At 54.0% G+C, this 21,186-nt stretch overlaps 1 protein-coding gene and 1 pseudogene across 2 annotated transcripts; one reads left to right on the top strand and one right to left on the bottom strand.

Moving 5' to 3' along the window:
• Window positions 1–1,640: 1,640 nt before the first annotated feature.
• Window positions 1,641–18,734, bottom strand: LOC309600781 (olfactory receptor 14C36-like; the record flags this gene model as incomplete). The annotated part of the gene is made up of 2 exons (XM_082333369.1): window positions 1,641–2,334; window positions 18,640–18,734. 2 exons carry the CDS (start codon window positions 18,732–18,734, stop codon window positions 1,641–1,643), a joined length of 789 nt encoding a protein of 262 aa, XP_082189495.1.
• Window positions 13,078–14,014, top strand: LOC309600815 (olfactory receptor 14A16-like; annotated as a pseudogene). The gene has a single exon. The product of its transcript is annotated as an olfactory receptor 14A16-like (transcript).
• Window positions 18,735–21,186: the final 2,452 nt, after the last annotated feature.

Here is a 21,186-nt window from a genome sequence, read left to right as displayed (position 1 = left end):
CAGTGTCAAAACCCTTGCTAAGGTCCAGGACCAAAACATCCCCTTCTTTCCACTACCCGCACAGGTTCAGCAATTCCTTTCTTGTCCTACAAGTACCTGGAAATGGCTGCAGCAGTATTTGGCCCATCCCCTTCGCAGGGACTGAGGTGACGTTGACCAGCCTGTAATTCTCCCAGTCCTCCTTCTTGCACTTCTTGAAGAAAGGTTTGATATCTGCTTTTTCCAGGGACCTCAGAACCTCTCTGATGGCTCTGGCACCTTTGAGGGCACAATCCAGAAAGGGTGACGTGAGCAGACAGGAGCATTTGCAATGAGCCTGTCTGAGGCGTGGGAGATGAACCTCCCTGGGCCAGTGGGGTTTGTTCATGGAGTCACACACAGGGTTCTGTCGGGCGTCCACATCTGAGCTGGCCTCGTGGACTCCTTATGCACCCAGGGGTGTTCAGAGACACAGTCTTTCCCTCTTAGCACAGAGGCACGGCACTGCAGCAGGCATAGGGACTCTGTGGCCTCCTGTTGCCACTGCCAGAGCCTGGGAGGCACCTCAGCCCTGCGGTGTATCGCCCTGCTCTGCATTCATCTGAGATGCCCCTTGTCATGAGGAATGGACACGGGGAGCGCAGTTCAAGGAAGCACATCCCACTGCTGCCTTCAGGCAGTTTCCCATGGGACATTGCTCCCATCAAGAAGTGATCGTGAGGTGCTGTCTGTCCCACAGGCCTCCATGGAACCCCCAAGGAATAGCGGATGGCATTTGTGCTCACTCAGGACCATCTCACCTCACATACGTGATGTGCATGCTTACATCTCCTCTGTACAATGCAAACATGGACTTCTGACCTAGTCATTCGGTGACCTTCCATGGAGGTGCAAAGAACCTCTCCGACCTGGAGTGAGAGGCCAGTGCTGGGAATGGTGGTTGTGAGGGGCTGGTCTGTGGCCATTGCCCTGGGGCACCTTGCCCAGGGTGTCAGGCAAACAAGGTCACAGACCAGATCCTGCTCTGCTGCTCCAAGTCTCTCGCAGGAGGCCTGGCTGTGCAAGGGACACTGCTGTGTGCCCCAGCCCTGCACACTCACACACTTTGGATGTTCACTGGTGTTTTCGTTAATGGGGCACTATCTAGACCTTGTTCTTGACAGCGACTTTGGAAGAATACCTAAGCCTTCATGCACTGCCCTGAGGAGATCACCCTTCTTTATGGAAGCGCTGTTACGGAGGCCAGCTCCGTCACAGAAGTGCCCATTGCCTGTCCCTGCCTGCGGTCACAGGACGACCACACAGCACGACTGTGACCAAGCTGCCAGAGCACTCAGGGCTGACAAGGGATCAGAAGGAGAGTGTGGAAGTGGCAAGAGAACAGCGCTGGAAGACCAAGTGTTGGTGCTCCCTGGCAGTGCTGCCATGACGGGACTCTTTTCTGCTCCACCCATGCATACAGGAACTGTCCCTGCAGCTCCAAAAAGGCCTTGGAGGAAAGATATCAGGAAAAAAAAAAGTCACTCAATGGCCCTTTATTTTGTTTAAACACACAGAGAGAACAGCTCCTCATTTACACAGCCACTCAATCAGAAAAGCAAAGCAACCAGTGAATTAGAAAGGGGATGACAACATTATCATTATTAAACCGTGACCAGCTGCTAGGCAGAAGATGATGGGAAGTTTATTGCTCCAGAAAAACATCCAGTTATTACTTTCCACACTGTATCCTTGAGCTGCTGGTTCCTCATGCTGTAGATGAGGGGGTTCACTGCTGGAGGCACCACTGAGTAAAGCACTGCCACCACAAAGTCCAGGGGTGGGGAGGAGATGGAGGGGGGCTTCAGGTAGGCAAACATGGCAGTGCTGATAAACAGGGTGACCACAGCCAGGTGAGGGAGGCACGTGGAAAAGGCTTTGTGGCGTCCCTGCTGAGAGGGGATCCTCAGCACGGCCCTCAAGATCTGCACATAGGACAGCACAATGAAAACAAAACATCCCAAAAAAAGAAAACCACTACCCACAAGAAGTCCAACTTCCCTGAGGTAGGAGTGTGAGCAGGAGAGCTTGAGGATGTGGGGGATTTCACAGAAGAACTGGTCCACAGCATTGCCTTGGCAAAGGGGGAGTGAAACTGTACTGGCAGTGTGCAGGAGAGCATACAGAAACCCAGTGCCCCAGGCAGCTGCTGCCATGTGGACACAAGCTCTGCTGCCCAGGAGGGTCCCGTAGTGCAGGGGTTTGCAGAGGGCCACGTAGCGGTCGTAGGCCATGATGGTGAGAATGTAATACTCTGCTCCTACCAAGAAGACAAACAGAAAGAGCTGGGCAGCACATCCTGCATAGGAAATGGCCCTAGTGTCCCAGAGGGATTTGGCGATGGATTTGGGAACAGTGGTGGAGATGGAGCCCAGGTCGAGAACAGAGAGGCTGAGCAGGAAGAAGTACATGGGGGTGTGGAGGTGGTGGTTGCACGCTACAGCAGTGATGATGAGGCCGTTGCCCAGGAAGGCAACCAGGTAGATGGCCAGGAAGAGCCAGAAGTGCAAGAGCTGCAGCTTCCACGTCTCTGTGAACGTGAGGAAGAGGAGCTCAGTGATGGAGCTGCTGTTGAACATTTGCTGTCTATGGGCATGGGCACTGTCCAAGAAGGAAAAAACAGTGACAAGTTAGGGGAGACTTCTCTGAGCAAAGTCAAAGCCATATCTCATATACCCTCTCCCTGCTACATGCAGACGCCCTTTTCCTTTTCTAGCAGACCTTCCTTCAGCTCTGCGGCTGGATCCCTGGTTGATGTTGGCTGAATGTGCCATGAGGAGCAGGGCCTCTGCCCGCTGGCTGCCGAGAGGTCAGCCCTGCTCTGCAGCAGTGGGTTCATGGGAAGAGTGGGGGCAGGGGCCAGTCCTGGTGTTCGACCTTGTCTCATGAAACCACTCCTAGTGCAGAAGGGGCTGTCAGCTTCTGCACTCCCAGTGATAAGGAACTGAGGTGGCAGAAGGCAGTCTGAGAGGTTGGGGTTTTTTACAGCTCCTCCTCCCCTCGTACCCTGGGGAGTGTTCTTGGATGTCAGAAAGCCTCAGCATTTGTGCTGCACTCAGGGAGAACAGAGGGAGTCCTGCGAGGCAGGAGGAGTGCCTGTGGCTTAGTGCAGAGTGAGGAGAGCCATTCTTTTTATCCATCTTGTTCCCAGCTTCTCTGGGCTTGCACCTTTCTGAGCTGGAGGGTGATCACACTCCCATACTACCCTGAAAAGCCACCAAGCGCTGCTGTGAGCAGAGGTATCCACTGCAGACCACTAAATTTCTCACCCTCTCCTAAGGTCTCATCACCCCACTTCTAGCCAAGGACACACATAGCTCATTTCACAAACCCAAAAGAACGTTCTCTGTCATAGCATCTCTGATCTTCTCCATGGTGCCTTCAGATAACACAAAGGTGCTATAGGACAGGTTTGCATCCTGGAGGGAAGCTCACAGCTTGGAAGGAATCCTCAAGGCAATAGCCAAGTGTGCTAACGATGGCATTTGAGTAAGGGAGATTCAGCTCATACCCCAGCCTCACAGGCTTCATTGCCCACAGCGCCACAGGTGAGATGAAAGCTGGGACACTTGTTCCCATGGACACACCTGCATGAAAGGACCCACAAGATCCACCTGTGACTTTGCAGCTAAAAATTCCCATCCCCGGAGAGCCTGGCAGCAAGAACAAGACAACAATAGCAATAACACAGAGCAGTGGAGAAACAAGGGAAAACAGTGAGGATGTGGCTGAGAGAGGCCAGGGCAGAGGCACTGGGGCACTCAGACAGCGTTCCCCTTCCCCAGCTGTGCACGCCACCTCCCAGACACCACCATTGCCGGGCAGCTGCTCTCAGCCCCTGTGCTCTGCACAGGGAACTGGGCCCGTGGCTGCAGAGCTGCACCCCGGCTCTGCTGGAGCTCTGGCTGCAGAGGAGGTGGTTCATGGCTTGGAGCCCCCAGCCCTGAGGGCAGAGGCTGTGGTGGGTGGGAGAGGAGGCAAGGGGGCTTGCTCAGAGGAAGGGGCCTGCATTGGAAGGGATCATACGGAGGTTTCTGCGTTCTTCCTCCTACAGTACTTCTGGTTTTAGTTTCCTCTCATTCCCAGATCATATCCCTGCTGCCTTGAGATTTTCATCCTGGGAGGTGTTTCCCTGTGCCATGTCTTTTCCCTGTCAGCACTCACAGACCCCATGCCAACCTCTGTGCACTCACCTTGGCCCTCCAGAAACCTGCCTGTTTGCAGGGCACTGGCTGGGTGCATGTTCCTGTTTGCTCATGGAAAAAAGGACAGGTCCCTAACCCCAATGTGTCCAGCAGAGGTGATGCTGGTGCTGTCCATAGGCAGAGGAGTGGCTGAAAACACATCAGGAGACTCCTGGAAGACCTACTGGTCACTCAAAATTACAGTTCAGCAGTCTCAGTGACTTGTCAAAATTAAGAACTCCTATATCATTTGTCCCCTGCCATTCCCCAAGAGTAGGAAATTAAAACGCAGACTCAGGAAAATTCCTTATCTTTGGAATTCTTGTCTTGCTCTTCTCCTTGAAACCTCCTCTTGGAAATATTCTGGAAGTGAGCTGAAGCTCTGAGCAGCCCTGACCCACACAGCACCCTCTTAACAGCAGAAGGACCCTGCCTTGCTGGGGGTCACTCTGTCCACCCACTGCTTCTCCCTGCAGAACCATGAGGAGCTCCCTGGGCAGGCTGCGTGCTGACTCTGGCAGGCGGCAGAGTCCCTGCCCCAGCACACAGCCCCTGGGCTGCAGGGACCCTGCTCGGAAGGACAGCCCTGGGCACCCCTGGCTGCACACCCACCTTCACACCCCTGCAGCCATCCCTGGGAAAAGGCAGCTGTCCTGTTCTGTCCCGCTGATGGTGCAGCAGGGAGTCCCTGCTCTGGAGTATATCCTCCTCCTCTACACTAGAGAAACCCTGAGCGTTTTCCTTACAGATCCTGTAATATGTAGGATGTGCCAGCTTTAGGACACCCCTCAAGGAAATGCAGCTGCATTGCCCTGCAGCCAGACACTTAGTGTGCCAAAGGCTGTTAAGATTTCTCCCCCAGTGACCTCTCAGCATCCTCCCACTCCAGGCTGCCTTTAACCTCTCTCTGCCTTGCTCCTCTCCCATCCGTGCCTGCAGGCAGTGCCCTCAGCCCTGCTGCCCTTTGCAGAGGAGCTGCTCCTGGGCAGAGCTGTCTCTCTGCAGGGCTGCCCACTTGCCAGCAGCTGCCTCCATCCCAGGAGCCCAGCCCAGCTCAGCAGCAGAGGCCCAGCCCAAGGCAGCACTTTCTCTGCCCCTCTGGGCTCCCTCCAGGTGTCCCTGGGGCTCCAGGGGAACCTGCTGTGAAACAGCCTGAAGGCATCACTCATGTTCCCTCCCTCAGCTGGGGAGTGACACTGCTTTCCACCAGGGTCATTTCTCCCATCTGAAGAAGAGTTAGGTCCAAGAATCACCTTATCATTGTCCCATCTTTAGGCAGGACACCCAGGCAAGGACAGGGAATGATCTCATTTACCATTGCTGAGGGAAGGGATTCAGCCCCCATTCCATGTCTGTAGTCCTCAGCTTCCCCCATGCCCAGCACAAACCCACAGGAGGTGGATTCCTCTTGCCTCAGTTCAGGGGCGCACACAATACACACCTGCATGTGAGCTCCTTGGCTCTGCTCCCATGCTCATTAATGGAGATGGAGGCCAGGCCTGAGGTGTTCAGATGCAAAGACCTGGTGACACCTGAAGTTCCAGAGGTGCTCCAAGGTACATGGAGCCAGCTGCAAGCCCTCGTGGAGCAATGCTGAGAGACAGGGCAGCATCTGGAGACATCTTCTTGGAGGCTGGTGGGGAATCTTCGGCCAAATGAAATGACATCAGATGCCCCCTTTCAGGACGATAGAACCTGTCTCTATTTGTTACGTTCTGTGCAGCCTATGCAGGGATTCATCTGCTGAAATGGAGTCATGTACCATAGGCAGAGCTAAGTTTCCCTCTGTCTCTTCATCAGCCAGGTTTACTAGATCTCCATTGACTCTAATGGCGGTGGCGTGAAGAACATTCTCCCATTGCCTCATCAAATTCAGGGCAGTTATTCTGTGTAATGCCATTTCCAGGCCCATAATGTCATGTGAGGTGCCAAGGCTCTCACACGCAGCTACAGGCATTTGGCAGGGACAGCGATGGTCCTGTACAGGAAAGCCATCCCCATTCAGAGTGAGTGTGTGCCAGACACCTGGCAGCATCGCAGGCAGATTCGGTGCCTTGGTGCAAGGAACTGATTGCCAGCTCTGCAGTGGGGCAAGGCCTGTCCCTTCTCTATCCAGTGGATGTAGGGCAGCCCTAGGAGGGCTAGGAGGAACATCACACCGTGGTCTCCATGCTGTGGTTTTCTGAGGTTTTGCCAATGGCTCTGAGTTCCCCATAACCTGAGCAGCTTCTTCCAAAGCCCTGCTAATGCTCTTCAATCACCCAAGATGTCCCAGCCCACGGACTCACTTGAATCCTCTCTTTATCGCCATATCCCAGCACTGAACTGCACATCCTCCTTCTCCTGCTGCCTCAGAATCAAAACTCAACCTGTTTCACCTCAGCCCAAGAGGCTTATCCATCCTTCAGGCTCATGGATGTTTCCTGAAGTCCAGGCAAGTGTGGGGAGTGAAGGAGGGATGGAGAGCAAGGTGAGCTCATGGGACATCTCTCACAGGACATCTAAAGAAAAGGTATGCTCCTCTGGACAAAATGCTGAGGTGTTCCCAGGGATCTCAGGAGGCATGGCGCACCGATTCCTGGGTTCAGGGAGCTGGTCCAATGCCTTGTCTCCATTGCTGCAATGGTGGCATCGATGCCTGGCTCATGTGCAGACTGCGTACAGGGATGCTGACGTTCACTCAGCAACCTGCTTGGACCTCAGAGCTGGCCCTGCTTGGAACGAAAGGTAGGACTAGAGACCTCCTGCATACAGAACAATTCCACCCTGAATTGTCCCAGGAGCCAGTGCTGGAGAGAACCTCACTTCCAGCTGAATCCTTTCTCCTGGGGCACACTGCAAGCCACAAGTGCGTGGAACAGATGGTGGGAAAAGGGACTACAGGGGTCTCCTGTCCAGGCTCCCACCAAAGGGTGGGGAACCACCAAATGCGGGTCAGGTCAGCTGTGACTTTGTAGAGCTGAAAGCTGAAAGCCTCCAAAGATGGAGATCACAGAGAGGCTCTGGGTGTCCTGCTGCAGTGCAGCATCACCCTCCTAGTCAGTTTTACCTGAGGCCCAGTCTGAAGCCCCCGTCTGAAGCCCCCAGGAAGACGCTTCTTTGCTGATGGCTCCCATTTTGCCTAATGAAATCCAAGGACCACCAGAGCCTTTCCCACAGAGCTGCTACCCAGCCACACAGCCGCCAGCCTCTGTCATTGCCCGGGATTAGTGCACCTCAAGGCAGGACTTCAAATTTGTCATTATAGGAAATCATGATGTCACATTTTGCCCATCCCTCTGGCCTATCGTTGTCCTTTGCAGTGGCAGGTCTTCTCTCCTCAATATGGTGTCTTGTACAAACGTTATGAAAAACACCCTCTCATCCCCTCCAGGTCATTAAACACACATTAAACAGGGCAGGTGGCAGGACAGACCCCTGCAGGACCCTACTAGCTAGGTGCCTCCAGGCAGAGTACCAGACACAGATAAAGGCCTTCTGAGCCCAACAATCTGTCTGCTTATTTACCCATCTCCACATCCACCCAGGCAGAGCAGAATATCTTAACTTGGGCACAAGAATATTGGAGGGGGGTGATGTTGAGAACTTCACTGACTTCCAGGTCAGAAGACAACCACTGCTCTCCCAGGGTCCAGCAGTAATGTCCTTTCAGCACAGACAGCAAAGGGGATGGGGAGAGACAAGCAGCCCTGGGTAAATCCAGTCCCTTCTCTTTCAGACACCCTGAAATGGGATCCAAGTGAACACAATCTAGGGCACAGCCTTCCACTCCTCAGTGCATCATTTGGGCATTTTTGAAAGGTGCCTGCAACGTTTGCATTTTCCCCATTGTCAGGTTGTTTGCACAGACTCCATGGACTTTGAAGATGCTGGAGAGTGGCCTGGCTGTGCCATTGGCCTGCTCACTCATCTCCCTGCGATGCTGCCCCTCCTGTCCCATGCACTGGGAAGCATTTGCTCAAGTGATCCCTGACTTGATCCCCATCCACTGCTGGTTGATCTCCTCCAGAGTCTTGCCCTGAGTCACAGAGGCCTGGGAGACCTTGCTGGGGAAGGCTGAGGCAAAGAGGACACACAGAATCTCACATCTATCTACACCTGCTCTTCCTAAATTCAGCACTGGCCACACAGGATCTTTGTTTCTTCTTTAACTGTTCCTGAAGCAGAAAAAAACTCTCAATGTGCCCTTCAATTGCCTTTCAAGTTTAGACTGAGTTTTGATCTGGACCCTTGCAGAGCTTGGAGGATGCTGTCCTTGAAGAGCAGCTGTCCTGAGCTCTGCCACCATGTCACAGCTCTGTCTGCTCAGGAACAGCTCCAGCTCCTCCTGCCTGTGCCCCTGGCTGAGGGCACTGCTGCACATTTGGGCTGAAGCACTGCAGCTGTGCAACCAGGCAAGCTCATATTTGCCATAAGAAACCCTGGTACCAAATGTCCAAGACCCCATGGGTGCAAAGGCTTTTCTTCAGAGCAGAGAGAAGGCAAGAACAAAAGAGAGCTGCATGTCTTTCTAGCCCCAGCTCTAAAGACCCAGCATGAAATGCCTGTTTCATTGAACTGAGGATAAGTCCCAGGCTTGAAGAAATTAGATCTTTCCTTGTCACCTTCCTGGGTGTCCTGCCTAATGATGGGACAAAAAAAGGGGATTCTCATGCCCAAGTCCTTTCCTGATAGGGGAAATGACACTGCTAGAAGTAAGCGTCTCCCTGCAGCTGAGGGAGGGAACATGAGTGATGCCTTCAGCCTGTTTCCCAGCAGGTTCCCCTGGAGCCCCAGGGACACCTGGAGGGAGCCCAGAGGGGCAGAGAAAGTGCTGCCTTGGGCTGGGCCTCTGCTGCTGGGCTGGGCTGGGCTCCTGGGATGGAGGCAGCTGCTGGCAAGTGGGCAGCCCTGCAGAGAGACAGCTCTGCGCAGGAGCAGCTCCTCTGCAAAGGGCAGCAGGGCTGAGGGCACTGCCTGCAGGCACGGATGGGAGAGGAGTGAGGAAGAGAGAGACGGCAATCTGGAGAGGAAGGAGAGCTCAGAGCTCACTACGGGAGAAATCATCACAGCCCTAAATACAGTAAGTCTCTGGGTGCAAGGCAGCGCAGCTGCGGTTTCTGGAAAGACCTCCTAAAGCTGGCACATGCCACAGCTTATGGAATCTGTCAGGAGGACCCTCAGAGTTTCTCTAGTGCAGAGGAGGAGGACATGCTCCAGAGCAGGGATTCCCTGCTGCACCCTCAGAGGACTGGCTGTGATGGCTGCGTTCTCCCAGGGACGGCTGCAGGGGTGTGAAGGTGGGTGTGCAGCCAGGGGTGCCCAGGGCTGTCCTTCCGAGCAGGGTCCCTGCAGCCCAGGGGCTGTGTGCTGGGGCAGGGACTCTGCCGCCTGCCAGAGTCAGCACTCAGCCTGCCCGGGGAGCTCCTCATGGTTCTGCAGGGAGAAGCAGTGCGTGGAAAGAGTGACCCCCAGCAAGGCAGGGTCCTTCTGCTGTTAAGAGGGTGCTGTGTGGGTCAGGGCTGCTCAGAGCTTCAGCTCACTTCCAGAATATTTCCAAGAGGAGGTTTCAAGGAGAAGAGCAAGACAAGAATTACTCTAAAGATAAGGAAATTTTCTGAGTCTGTGTTTTAATTTCCTGCTGTGAGGGAAATGGCAGGGGACTTGCTGAACTGTAAATTTGAGTGATCAGTAGGTCTTCCAGGAGTCTTCTGATGTGTTTTCAGTCACTCCTCTGCCTATGGGCAGCACCAGAATCACCTCTGCTGGACACATTGGGGTTAGGGACCTGTCCTTTTTTCCATGAGCAAACAGGAACATGCACCCAGCCAGTGCCCTGCAAACAGGCAGGTTTCGGGAGGGCCAAGGTGAGTGCACAGAGGTTGGGATGGGGTCTGTGAGTGCTGACAGGGAAAAGACATGGCACAGGGAAACACCTCCCAGGATGAAAATCTCAAGGCAGCACGGATATGATCTGGGAATGAGAGGAAACTAAAACCAGAAGTGCTGTGGGAGGACGAATGCAGAAACCTCCATATGATCCCCTCCAATGCAGACCCCTTCCTCTGAGCAAGCCCCCTTGCCTCCTCTCCCACCCACCAAAGCCTCTGCCCTCAGGGCTGGGGGCTCCAAGGCGTGAACCACCTCCTCTGCAGCCAGAGCTCCAGCAGAGCCGGGGTGCAGCTCTGCAGCCACGGGCCCAGTTCCCTGTGCAGAGCACAGGGGCTGAGAGCAGCTGCCCGGCAATGGTGGTGTCTGGGAGGTGGCGTGCACAGCTGGGGAAGGGGAACGCTGTCTGAGTGCCCCAATGCCTCTGCCCTGGCCTTTCTAAGCCACACCCTCACTGTCTTTTGCCTTGTTTCTCCACTGTTCTGTGTTATTGCTACTGTTATCTTGTTCCTGCCAGGCTCTCTGGGGAGGTGGAGTTTCCGCTGCAGACTCACACACTGATTTTGTGGGTCCTTTCATGCATTTGTGACCATGGGAACAAGTGTCCCAGCTTTCATCTCAACTGTGGGGCTGTGGGCAATGCAGTGTGTGGGGCTGGGGAATAAGCTGGTTTTCCCTTAATCAGGACAGACCAGCTCCCCTCCTTCTACACTAAGCCACAGGCAATCCTTTTGCTTCACAGGACTCCCTTTGTTCTCCCTGAGTGCAGCAGAAATGCTGAGGGTTTCTGACATCCAAGAAAACTCCACAGGTGAAATGGGGGGAGTATTAAAAAACCCAAACCTCTCAAGCTGCCTTCATCAATCCCTGTTTCTTAGCACTGGGAGTGCAGGTGCTGGCAAGCCCTTCTAAGTTAGGAGCAGTTTCATCTCTCAAAGTCGAACAGCAGGACTGTCCCCTTCTCCCACCGTTCCCATGAACTCACTGCTGCAGAGCAGGGCTGACTCCTCGGCAGGCAGCGGGAAGAGGTCCAGCTCCTCACAGATTGCTCGGCCAGCACAAGCCAGAGTTGCAGCCACAGAGCTGAAGTAAGTTCTCCTGGAAAAAGAATTGGGTGGGTGGGGGATGAGGCAGACTGTATCAGAGTGATAATCTAAAAGAAAGCTTTGATTTTTCTCAGCGAACTTTCCCTTAACTCTTCATTGACTCTTCCTCTAAGAACAGGACCCCATGCCCAGAGGGAGCAACCATCCAACAGCAGCACCATCACCCAGTTCCTTCTCTGGTCATTCGCAGAAACACAGGACAGAAACACATGAAAGGGAACGAGTTTGTGCTTTGAGTTTTCTCCTCCTGTTTGGCTGGGTGGGCATTAGGAGATGGGAATTTTTTTCTCCACTCTGGAGAGGGCACTGAGACCCCAGTTCTCATTACAACTTTTCTCAGCTGCTCCTTAGGTTCTGCACACACAGAGCTGTGTCCGGGGAGTGCCCCATTGCCAGGAGGTGCCTGCAGGGCAGAGCTGAGCACACAGTGGGTGGGATGGGCTCTGTGAGCACTGACAGGGAGGAGACATGGGGATGAGGAAACAGCTGCTGGCAGGGGGAGCTCCAGGCAGCGGAGGCATGGGCAGGGAGTGAGAGGGAGCTTCTACCAGAAATGCCATGGGAGGGGGGATTCAGCATCTCCCTGCCATTCCCTGCAGTGCTGACACCTTCCCCAGAGCAATGCCTGGTCTCCTCTCCCACCCAGCAGATACTCCCACCCTTAATGTCACAGGGACTTGATCATGAGCTTCCTTCCCAGCAGCCCAACCACAGAAGAGGAGAAACCCTCAAGTGTCTGACTGTGTCTCCCTGTCCTGACTCCCTTGGCAGGAGTACTTTGGCATTTTCCCCTCTTGTCCCTGCTGCCCTTGTTCTTCCCTTTGCAATCACTGGTGTGGCAGGTGAGGATTAAGGTGCAGCTCAGACAGCGATGCTGCATGTTGTCTCGTGCAGATGGATCCATGGAGGAAGAGCATCCACGTCTCCTCCTAATATTGGGGCCCTGGGCAATGCAGTGTATGGGGCTGGGAGTGAGCTTACCCTTCCTCCAGGACACCCCATCTTTATGACATTCAGCTGCTTCCCTGGATCTTGGGGGTGGGTCCTGCTCAGCTGCAGGCTGCCCTCCAGAAGGGCACATCTCTCTGATGGCCTCTCTGTGTTATCTAGCAGCCCCGTGGAGAAGACACCTCGATGCTAAGGGTATGGAAATGCTGCTGAACCGTGTATGCAGGCAGCTGTAACGAGCCCTGTGTGTCCCTGGCTGGGAGGGGAGCGCTGAGATCCTCCTCATGTGCAATGAGACAGGATGAAGGGTCTGGAGATCTGCACTTGGAAAAGAGATTCCTCTGCTCTCTGCAGTGTCTCGTTTCTTCTCAGGGAATGTATGAGTGTGATCACCCTCCAGTTGAAAGAGGTGCCAGCACAGAGCAGCTGAGACCAGGACTGATGGACAGACTGGTTCTCCTCATCCTGCACTAAGGGACAGTCCCTTTTGCCACTCTGGACCCACAAGGTTTCGCTTGGAGTGCTGCAGAAACTTCAAGGATTTCTGCCTTGAAAAGACTCCTCGAGTGTGGTGAGGAAATGATAACAAAATGAACAAAACAAAATCCCCACAGTGGTGCTCTGCAGTGGGGTAAATTGGATGGGACAATGCTGGCAAGCTTTCTCATATCACAAGTGGCTTCAATCTGAGATCACCCTGTGTTCCTATTTACCTCTGTCTATATGGCAGGACTGACTCCTGCAGAGCCCCCTGCTCCCAGTGGCACCCTGAGCCAGCACCAGGCCAAGCTATGGCAAGGGACCTGCTGAAGGTCTTTCTGAAATGGGAGAGGCAGGTGGGGACAGGGCAGAAGTGTTTCTATGAAAGTGAATTGGTTGTTCTCAGAAAAGTCTACTGTAACTTGTCACTGTCTTTTCTTCCCATGACAGTGCTCCATTCCCAGATGAACGAAATGTCCAACGGCAGCTCCATCACCCACTTCCTCCTCCTGGCATTCACAGACACACGGGAGCTGCAGCTCTTGCACTGCTGGCTCTTCCTGGCCATCTACCTGGCTGCCCTCCTGGGCAATGGCCTCATCATCACTGCTGTAGTCTGTGACCACCACCTCCACACCCCCATGTACTTCTTCCTCCTCAACCTCTCCCTCCTTGACCTGGGCTGCATCTCCACCACTGTCCCCAAAGCCATGGCCAATTCCCTCTGGGACACCAGGGACATCTCGTACTTGGGATGTGCTGCCCAGATCTTTATCTTTGCTTTCTTGGTAGGAGCAGAGTATTGTCTTCTCACCATCATGGCCTATGACCGCTACATTGCCATCTGCAAGCCCCTGCACTACGAGACCCTCCTGGGCAGCAGAGCTTGTGTCCACATGGCAGCAGCTGCCTGGGGCAGTGCTTTTTTCAATTCTCTACTGCACACTGCCAAATACATTTTCACTCCCCCTCTGCCGAGGCAATGCTGTGGACCAGTTCTTCTGTGAAATCCCCCACATCCTCAAGCTCTCCTGCTCACACTCCTACCTCAGGGAGGCTGGGCTTCTTGTGGTTAGTGTCTTTGTGGGCTTTGTGTGTTTTGTTTTCATCATGCTGTCCTATGTGCAGATCTTCAGGGCTGTGCTGAGGATCCCATCACAGCAGGGATGCCACAAAGCCTTTTCCACGTGCCTCCCTCACCTGGCCGTGGTCTCCCTGTTTGTCAGCACTGCCATGTTTGCCTACCTGAAGCCCCCCTCTATCTCCTCCCCATCCCTGGATCTGATGGTGGCTATTTTCTACTCAGTGGTGCCTCCAGCAGTGAACCCCCTCATCTACAGCATGAGGAACCAGGAGCTCAAAGATGCACTGAAGAAGCTCATTCAATCCGTAGTCTTTCAGCAGCAATAAGCTGCCCGTGTCTCTTCACAAATGATCTCCCATGTATCTGGGGAATCTCCTGTGCTTTGGGCATTTGATCTGTGATAACTGTGTTTCCCCAGGAATGTCTGCATGCACTCCACTTCTCCAGAGGCATGAACCCAGTCTGTCTGACTCAAAGGTCTTTGCACATTTGTCTGGCCCGATGGTACAGCTGGCCTCCTGTCTCGCATCTCTGTAATAAAAGGGGATTTCCTCAATGCTGGTGTCTGGAGGTTGGGCTCTTTTTCAAAGCTGAGGTCAGGAACAGCCTGAAGTAGTTGCCCCCCACAAGGCCGTGCTGCTGTGCTGGTGTTCTCCATGGGCTGAGGGGAGGAGGGCATGGGGCGATGTGTTAGGGAATGGGACTGGTCTTGGTGGTCAGCGAGCTGGACAGGAGGCAGCCGTGTGCCCTGGCAGCAAGGGAGGCCACCAGCATCCTGGGCTGTGTGATCAGGAGCATGGCCAGCAGATGGAGGGAAGGGATTCTCTGGAATATTCCATCCAGATTTCAGATCCTTAATTCCGGAAAGATATTGGCAAGCTGGATTGGGTTTAGCAAAGACCCCTCAGGATAGTCAGAGACTGGAGCACTTTGCTGGTGAGGAGAAGCTGAGGGAGCTGGGCTTGTCCAGCCTTGAGAAGGGAAGGCTGAGGGGGAACCTCATCCCAGCCTGCCAGTCCCTACGAGGAGGTCATGGGGAATACAGAGCCAGGCTCTTAATGATTGTGTTCTTAGTGATGGTTGGGAGGAAAAAAACAATGAGCATTCAGCCTGGAGATAAGAAAAGTTTTTCAGTGTGAGGCTGAGCTCCTCACTCCTGGGCTCTTCTTCCCAAGATGAAGTCCCAAGTGTGGATCTGAGGCTAATTTGGCCCGAGATACCCTCCTGACAGTGAGGGACAGATTAATCCCAGCAAGATTCAATTACCTGAACCACCAGTGCTGTCCAAAAAGGCCTTGCACAGGCATGGAAGAGGCTGAGGATCTCATTGCCTCACTTCCCCACCCCTTGTATGGTAAGGTCTGCCCCCAAGTCTCCCTGGTCTTTGAGGCCCCCAGCAGCCTCTGGGGTAGCAAAGCTTCAGCCATGTGAGAGCAAGCTGCAGCTGGGGAGCACTAGTGCCAGCTGGACACAGGCAAATGCTTGGGAGCAGAGGGGATGCAGCCAAGGGGGCTGGGGGAAATGCCTGCTGTCATTGCAAGGCTGCTGCCCTTTGGCTTTGAAATGTCATGGCAGCTGGGGGGAACATAAGGATCCTTGTTAGAAAGTCCAACCGATGGCCAGTTTCTAGAGGCGTCCCTCCTGGGGAAGTGCTGGGGCCAATGCTGTCTGACATCTTTAGTGGTGGCCTGGACAATGGGACAGTGTTCACCCTTGACGTGTTTGTGGACGGCACATAACTGGGGGGAGCCCTCCATTGAGTAGGGGGCAGGGAGGGGAACTGGATGATGGCCAGAAATATCTCCCACATTGAATTACTCAATCAATCTTTACCTGGAGTTCTCTGTAAAGACAAACGAGGTACAGGAAGGAGAAAGGGCAGAGAGGCTGAAGAAGAGATGGGAAATAGGTCACTATAGATAGAGTAGTTTTTCAGAAGAAAATTTCTCCACTGAGAGCACTGGTAGGAAATGTATTTTGATGAACAGCTGCATATAAATATGTTGGCAGAGGGGAAGTAAGGTACTGTGCTCACGTGGTCCTCCCAAATACAAAAATAAAAAGAGGAAAACAGTATTAGCACTCAGCCAAAATACCTGACATTCTGCAAATGAAGATTGTTTTGAGTTGTTGCCGAGAATAAGTTTTAAGTAGGTTTTAACTCAAGACTAAGACCTACGTTCAGGTCTGGATTCATTTGCCCACATGCAGAGGCTGTTGCTGTCTGAGCTGCCCTGGGGTTACAGATGTACCCATAAGGTGCTTGGAAATGTGACCCAGGGCTCCCTTCTGGAGCATTAGTTGGTCACCAGGAAACCTCCAGGCATCTCGGTTGAGACATCTTCTGTCTCTCCATTTACTGCCAAGGGAAGCCTAGGCAACTCGATTAGAGGTAGACATCTGCGTTGAGGTGTTTGGTGCTGGGTAAGGACAACCTTGTCCCTTTCTGCACCTAAAATAGAGTGACAATTCATGCACCGCGGAGGGAATATGAAGGGAGTGTGTCTTGCTGATTTAGGGACTCCTTCCAGAAGTGCTGGTAACACAAATATGTTGGCCATGCAGAAAGAGAGCGTTTCCCTGAAGACGGTCACCCTTCTTCTCTGGAACGGTTGAGAGAGCTCAGCCCCTCAGAGTGTGACCGGCTGTGTGAAAGGGCGAGCAGTGGCAAGGCCAGTCCTGGGCAGGGAGTGTTTGAGGGCACTGAACTCCATGTGAGACACAAACATACTCTTTTTAATGTTATAGGCCTGATCACGACAGAACAATTCAGAAAATGTCAAAAAAATAAAAAGAAGCAATGAAGAAATTAAGGGAACAATTTAAAGGGAAGGCAATGTTCTACTTCTGTGGTGGGTTGATGCTGGTTGGATGCCAGGTGCCCAGCAAGCCACTCTTATCACTCCCCCTCCTCAGCTGGACAGGGGGGGAAACATATGAGAAAAGGCTCGTGGGTCGAGCTAAGGACAGGGAGTTCACCATCAATTCCTGTCATGGGCAAAACAGGCTCAACTCGAGGAAATTAATTTCATTTATTGCCAATCAAAAGTCAGAGTAAGATAATGAGACATAAGAAGAATCTTAAAAGGCTTTCCCTCCCCACCCCTTCCTTCTTCCCAGGCTCAGCTTCCCTCCCGATTTTCTCCTCCCCTGCGAGCGGTGCAGGGGGACAGGGAATGGGGGTTGTGATCAGTTCATCACACGTTGTCCCTGCTGCTCCTTCATCCTCGGAGGGGGGCACTCCTCACACGCTTCCCCTGCTCCAGCGTGGGGTCCCTCCCGTGGGAGACAGTTCTCCACGAACTGGTCGCACAGCTCAGCTAACATTGGTGGTGTCCTCTCCTGGGAACTTGCCAGCCCAGCCCAGACCTTTCCTGGCTCTTCCCATCTCCCCTGCCCTCTCCCCAGCCCAGCCCCGCAGAGCAGCCCAGCCTGGGCTGGCCCCACAGCAGTGCCCGCCGCAGCCCACAGCCCCAGCCCCTCTGAAGGGAGCAGAGAAGGGTCAGCCTCCCCATCAGCCCCAGGGCTGGAGGCTCACCCTGGCATGAGGAAATGGAGGTTAGGGAAACTGCAGGAAGCATGGTCTCTGGTCCAGGAGATGCCACAGACTGACCATGCCCCATCATTGCCAGTCCCCCTCCCCAGGCCAGCACAAGAGTCCTGGTCAGGGCAGAGAGCAGTGTGCCCCAAGTCGAGGCCTGCAGAAAGAGGTTTCTCTTTCTCATGGATTCCTCCCTGCAGGCACAGAAATGCTCCCTTGCTCTTTTCCCTGGCCATCCCTTTCCCCTGGCCAACTTGTCTTGGTTCCCACCCCGTGCTCTCCACAGGCCCCTGAGCTGGCAGTGCTGCTCTAAAGAGACCAGGTCCTGCTGTTGTCCACAGCCATGGCTCCAGGGAAGCAGCAGCCCCAACGTGAAGGTGGCAGAAAGGATCTGCCCACTGAAGCAGCGAGGGGCATCCCTGAGGTCCACGAGTGCCTGCTCCTCCATGTGGCAGCTGGGCTCGTGGCTCCTTGACCCCTCCTGTATGCTGGGGCTGCACCCCCAGCTCCAGAGGAGTTGTAAGGGATGGAAGCAGAGTCAAAGAATTTTCTGCTGGATTCTTTATTGTGTTTCCCTAGACAGGGAGCCTGGCTCCATATCTATGTGGGGTCTTTTGCATCAGAAAACACTGGCAGGGGGGTAATAATAATATTATTTAAGTGGAAGTAATATATGACGCAAAATAAACAAAACCAAGAAATATATGATCAAAAGAGCATGCGAGCTTTTCCTGAGGGTGATGGCCACCTTACTGATGCTGCAGTAATCTGTGTTCAAACAGTTTCCTCAGGGCCTCTTTGATGTCTGTGTTCCTCATGCTGTAGATGAGGGGGTTCACTGCTGGAGGCACCACTGAGTACAGCACTGCCACCACCAGATCCAGGGATGGGAAAGAGATGGAAGGAGGTTCAGGTAGGCAAATGTGCCAGTGCTGACAAACAGGGAGACCACGGCCAGGTGAGGGAGGCACATGGAAAAGGCTTTGTGCCGTCCCTGCTGTGATGGGATCCTCAGCATGGCCCTGAAGATCTGCACATAGGACAGCACAATGAAAACAAAACAAGCGAAATTGAAGAAGGTGCTACATATGACAAGCCCAACTTCCCTGAGATAGGCATCGGAGCAAGAAAGCTTGAGGATGTGGGGGATTTCACAGAACTGGTCCACAGCATTGCCTTGGCAGAGGGGGAGTGAAAATGTATTGGCAGTGTGCAGCACAGCATGGAGAAACCCAGTGCCCCAGGCAGCTGCTGCCATGTGGACACAGGCTCTGCTGCCCAGGAGGGTCCCATAGTGCAGGGGTTTCCAGATGGCAATCATAGGCCATGATGGTGAGAAGAGAATACTCTGCACCAAACAGGAAGAATACAAAGAAGACCCGGGCAGCACATCCTGCATAGGAGATGGCCCTGGTGTCCCAGAGGGAATTGGCCATGGCTTTGGGAAGAGTGGTGGAGATGCAGCCCAGGTCGAGGAGGGAGAGGTTGAGGAGGAAGAAGTACATGAGGGTGTGGATGTGGTGGCTGCAGGCTATGGTGGTGATGATGATGCCATTGCCCAGGAGGGCAGCCAGGTAGATGGCCAGGAAGAGCCAGAAGTGCAAGAGCTCCAGCTCCCACCTGTCTGTGAATGCCAGGAGAAGGAACTCGTTCATGGAGCTGCCATTGGACATCTGCTGCTTCTGGGCATGGAAACTGCCAAAGGAGACAAAACAGAAAAATTCAGAGAAGCTTCTCTGAGCAAAATTTGATTCCTTCATTGTGAAATACCTAAGGGAGCTTTTCTTTCCTGAGGGACTGTTATGCAGCTCCGAGGCTTCAGCTCTGGTTTGTGCTGGCTGAGTGTGCTGTGCAGAGCCGTGCCCTCTCCCCAGGGGCTCCTTGAGGGTCAGCCCTGCTTTACAGCAATGACCCATGCAGGCAGCAACAGCGCAGTGTGTTTGGAGGGAGGCTTCCTGGGGAGGAGTTCCCTGTGCTGCACTAGAGCGGAGGGTGAAAGCTCCGAAGGACACTTTCTTCCCCCGAGGAAGGTGGGAGCTGAGGTGCAGCGAATGTGTCTCGTTACGCTGTGGTTTAGTATTCAGACACCCCCATCCCACTTGGGAGATGTTCTTGGAAAGGGTGAAATTCCCCCGTTGCCCCTTTGCTCTCAGTGTAATCCTGCGTCAGTGCTCCCATCCAGGAGGGCTGCTCTGTCCATCAGCCTGGTGCCCAGCTGCTCTGTGCTTGCACCGCTCTCAGCTAGAGGAGGACTGCATACAGAGGTTATTCAAAAAAACCCTGGTCTGTCCTGGGAGCAGAGGGGTTCTGTTCAAGGTGCAGATTTCAAAACACCTCTCCTTTCCAGCACAGCTCTGCAGAGTAGGATGGAGAGCACAGGACAAGGATGCTGACTGGCATGGGCAGATCGAGTGCTCTCAGATTATCACCAGGGTCCTACAGGAGAGCTGTGCCCTTCTGGAGGGATGCTCACAGCCCCGCAGGACTCCCTCTCCAGCATGATCAGGTGTCTGAAGGTGATGTCTGCTAAGGGAAGCAGTGTCTCATTGCCCAACCACTCACTGCAGTGTCTCGAGGCTGGAAAATGAAAAGAGAGCTTGGGCACCTTGGTCCCATGGAAACACCTCCAGGGCAGCGCCCTCCAGGTCAGTGCCACAGCAGGAACTCAGCACCCCCACCCCTTGCCCCACACCACCACTGTTACTGCCAGGGACCCCACGAGCAGGAAGAAGAGCAGCACAAGCAGGTGGAGAAACAAAGAAAAGCTCTGTGACTCTCCTCCTAAGGGAAGCAAGGAGAGGAGAGGCAGCCGGGCACTCAGGAAAGCCTTCTCCTCACCCAGCAGAGCACAGCACCTCCCGGTTAGCAAAAGCCCAGGGCAGTCGCTCTCAGCCCCTTTGCCCTGCAGAGGGAAGTGGCCCCGTGTCAGGGGAGATGCCCCTCTGCTGTGCCAGAGCTCTGGCTGCAGAGGAGGCAGCTCCTGCCCTGGACCACACAGCCTTGAGGGCAGAGGCTGTGCTGGGTGGGAGACGAGAGCAGGGGTCTTGCTCAGAGGAAGGTGTCTGCATTGGAGGGGATGACAGGGAGCTTTCCAAAGTCTCCCTCCCATGACATTGCGGGTTGGAGTTTCCTACAACACTCTCCCCATGTGTTTGCAGCCTGGAGCTATCCCTGCTGGGAACTGTTTTCTCCCTCCAAGTTTTCCCTGTCTGGGATCACAGACCCCATCACCAACTCCTGTCTGCTCAGCTCTCACCTGAAGAAACCTCCCCGTTCCAGGCACTCTCTAGAGGTACTCCCCATTTGCAAGCAGTGAGGAGCAGGTCAGACAAACCCTGATGAGGACAGCAAAGGAGATGCTGGTGCTCTCTGGAGGTAGAGGCGGGGATGGAAGCAGTTGACTTGGCTCCCACCAGACCTACTGATCTCTCAGTGTAGCAGCTCAGGACTCTCAGCCTCCCTCTCCAAAGGTAGCAGCACCTTTCCCCTTTTTCCTGAAACAGCAGGAAACTGAAAGCACAGCTTCAGGAAAGCTCTTTACCTTTCAGGGATCCCCTGCCTTGCTCTTCCTCTGGAAAAGTCCCCTCTGAAATGCCCTGGGCAGCTCTGGCTGCACACCCTGCCTTCACCCCTTCACCCTTGTCTACCATGAGCCGCTGGGCTGGGAGGTCTCCTGACAGATCCCATAGGCTGTAGGCTATGATAGCTTTAGGAGACCCTTCCAGGAACGGCAGCTGCATTGCCCTGCACCAAGAGACTCACCGTGACAAGGGCTGGAAAGATTTCTTCCCTTGCAGCTTTCCTCTTTCCTCCCACTCCAGGCTGCCTTTAATCTCGCTCTGCCCTACTCCTTTGCCCAGAGCCCTGCTGCGCTTGGCAGAGGAGTTGCTCCTTGGCCGAGCTGTCTCTCTGCACTGCTGCCTGCTACCCATGAGCTCCCTCCATCCCAGGAGCCTG

This window comes from Platalea leucorodia, assembly GCF_965183815.1.
Source record: "Platalea leucorodia genome assembly, chromosome: 25".
Taxonomy (NCBI): domain Eukaryota; kingdom Metazoa; phylum Chordata; class Aves; order Pelecaniformes; family Threskiornithidae; genus Platalea; species Platalea leucorodia.
This window is presented reverse-complemented; position numbering and strand designations above follow the sequence as displayed.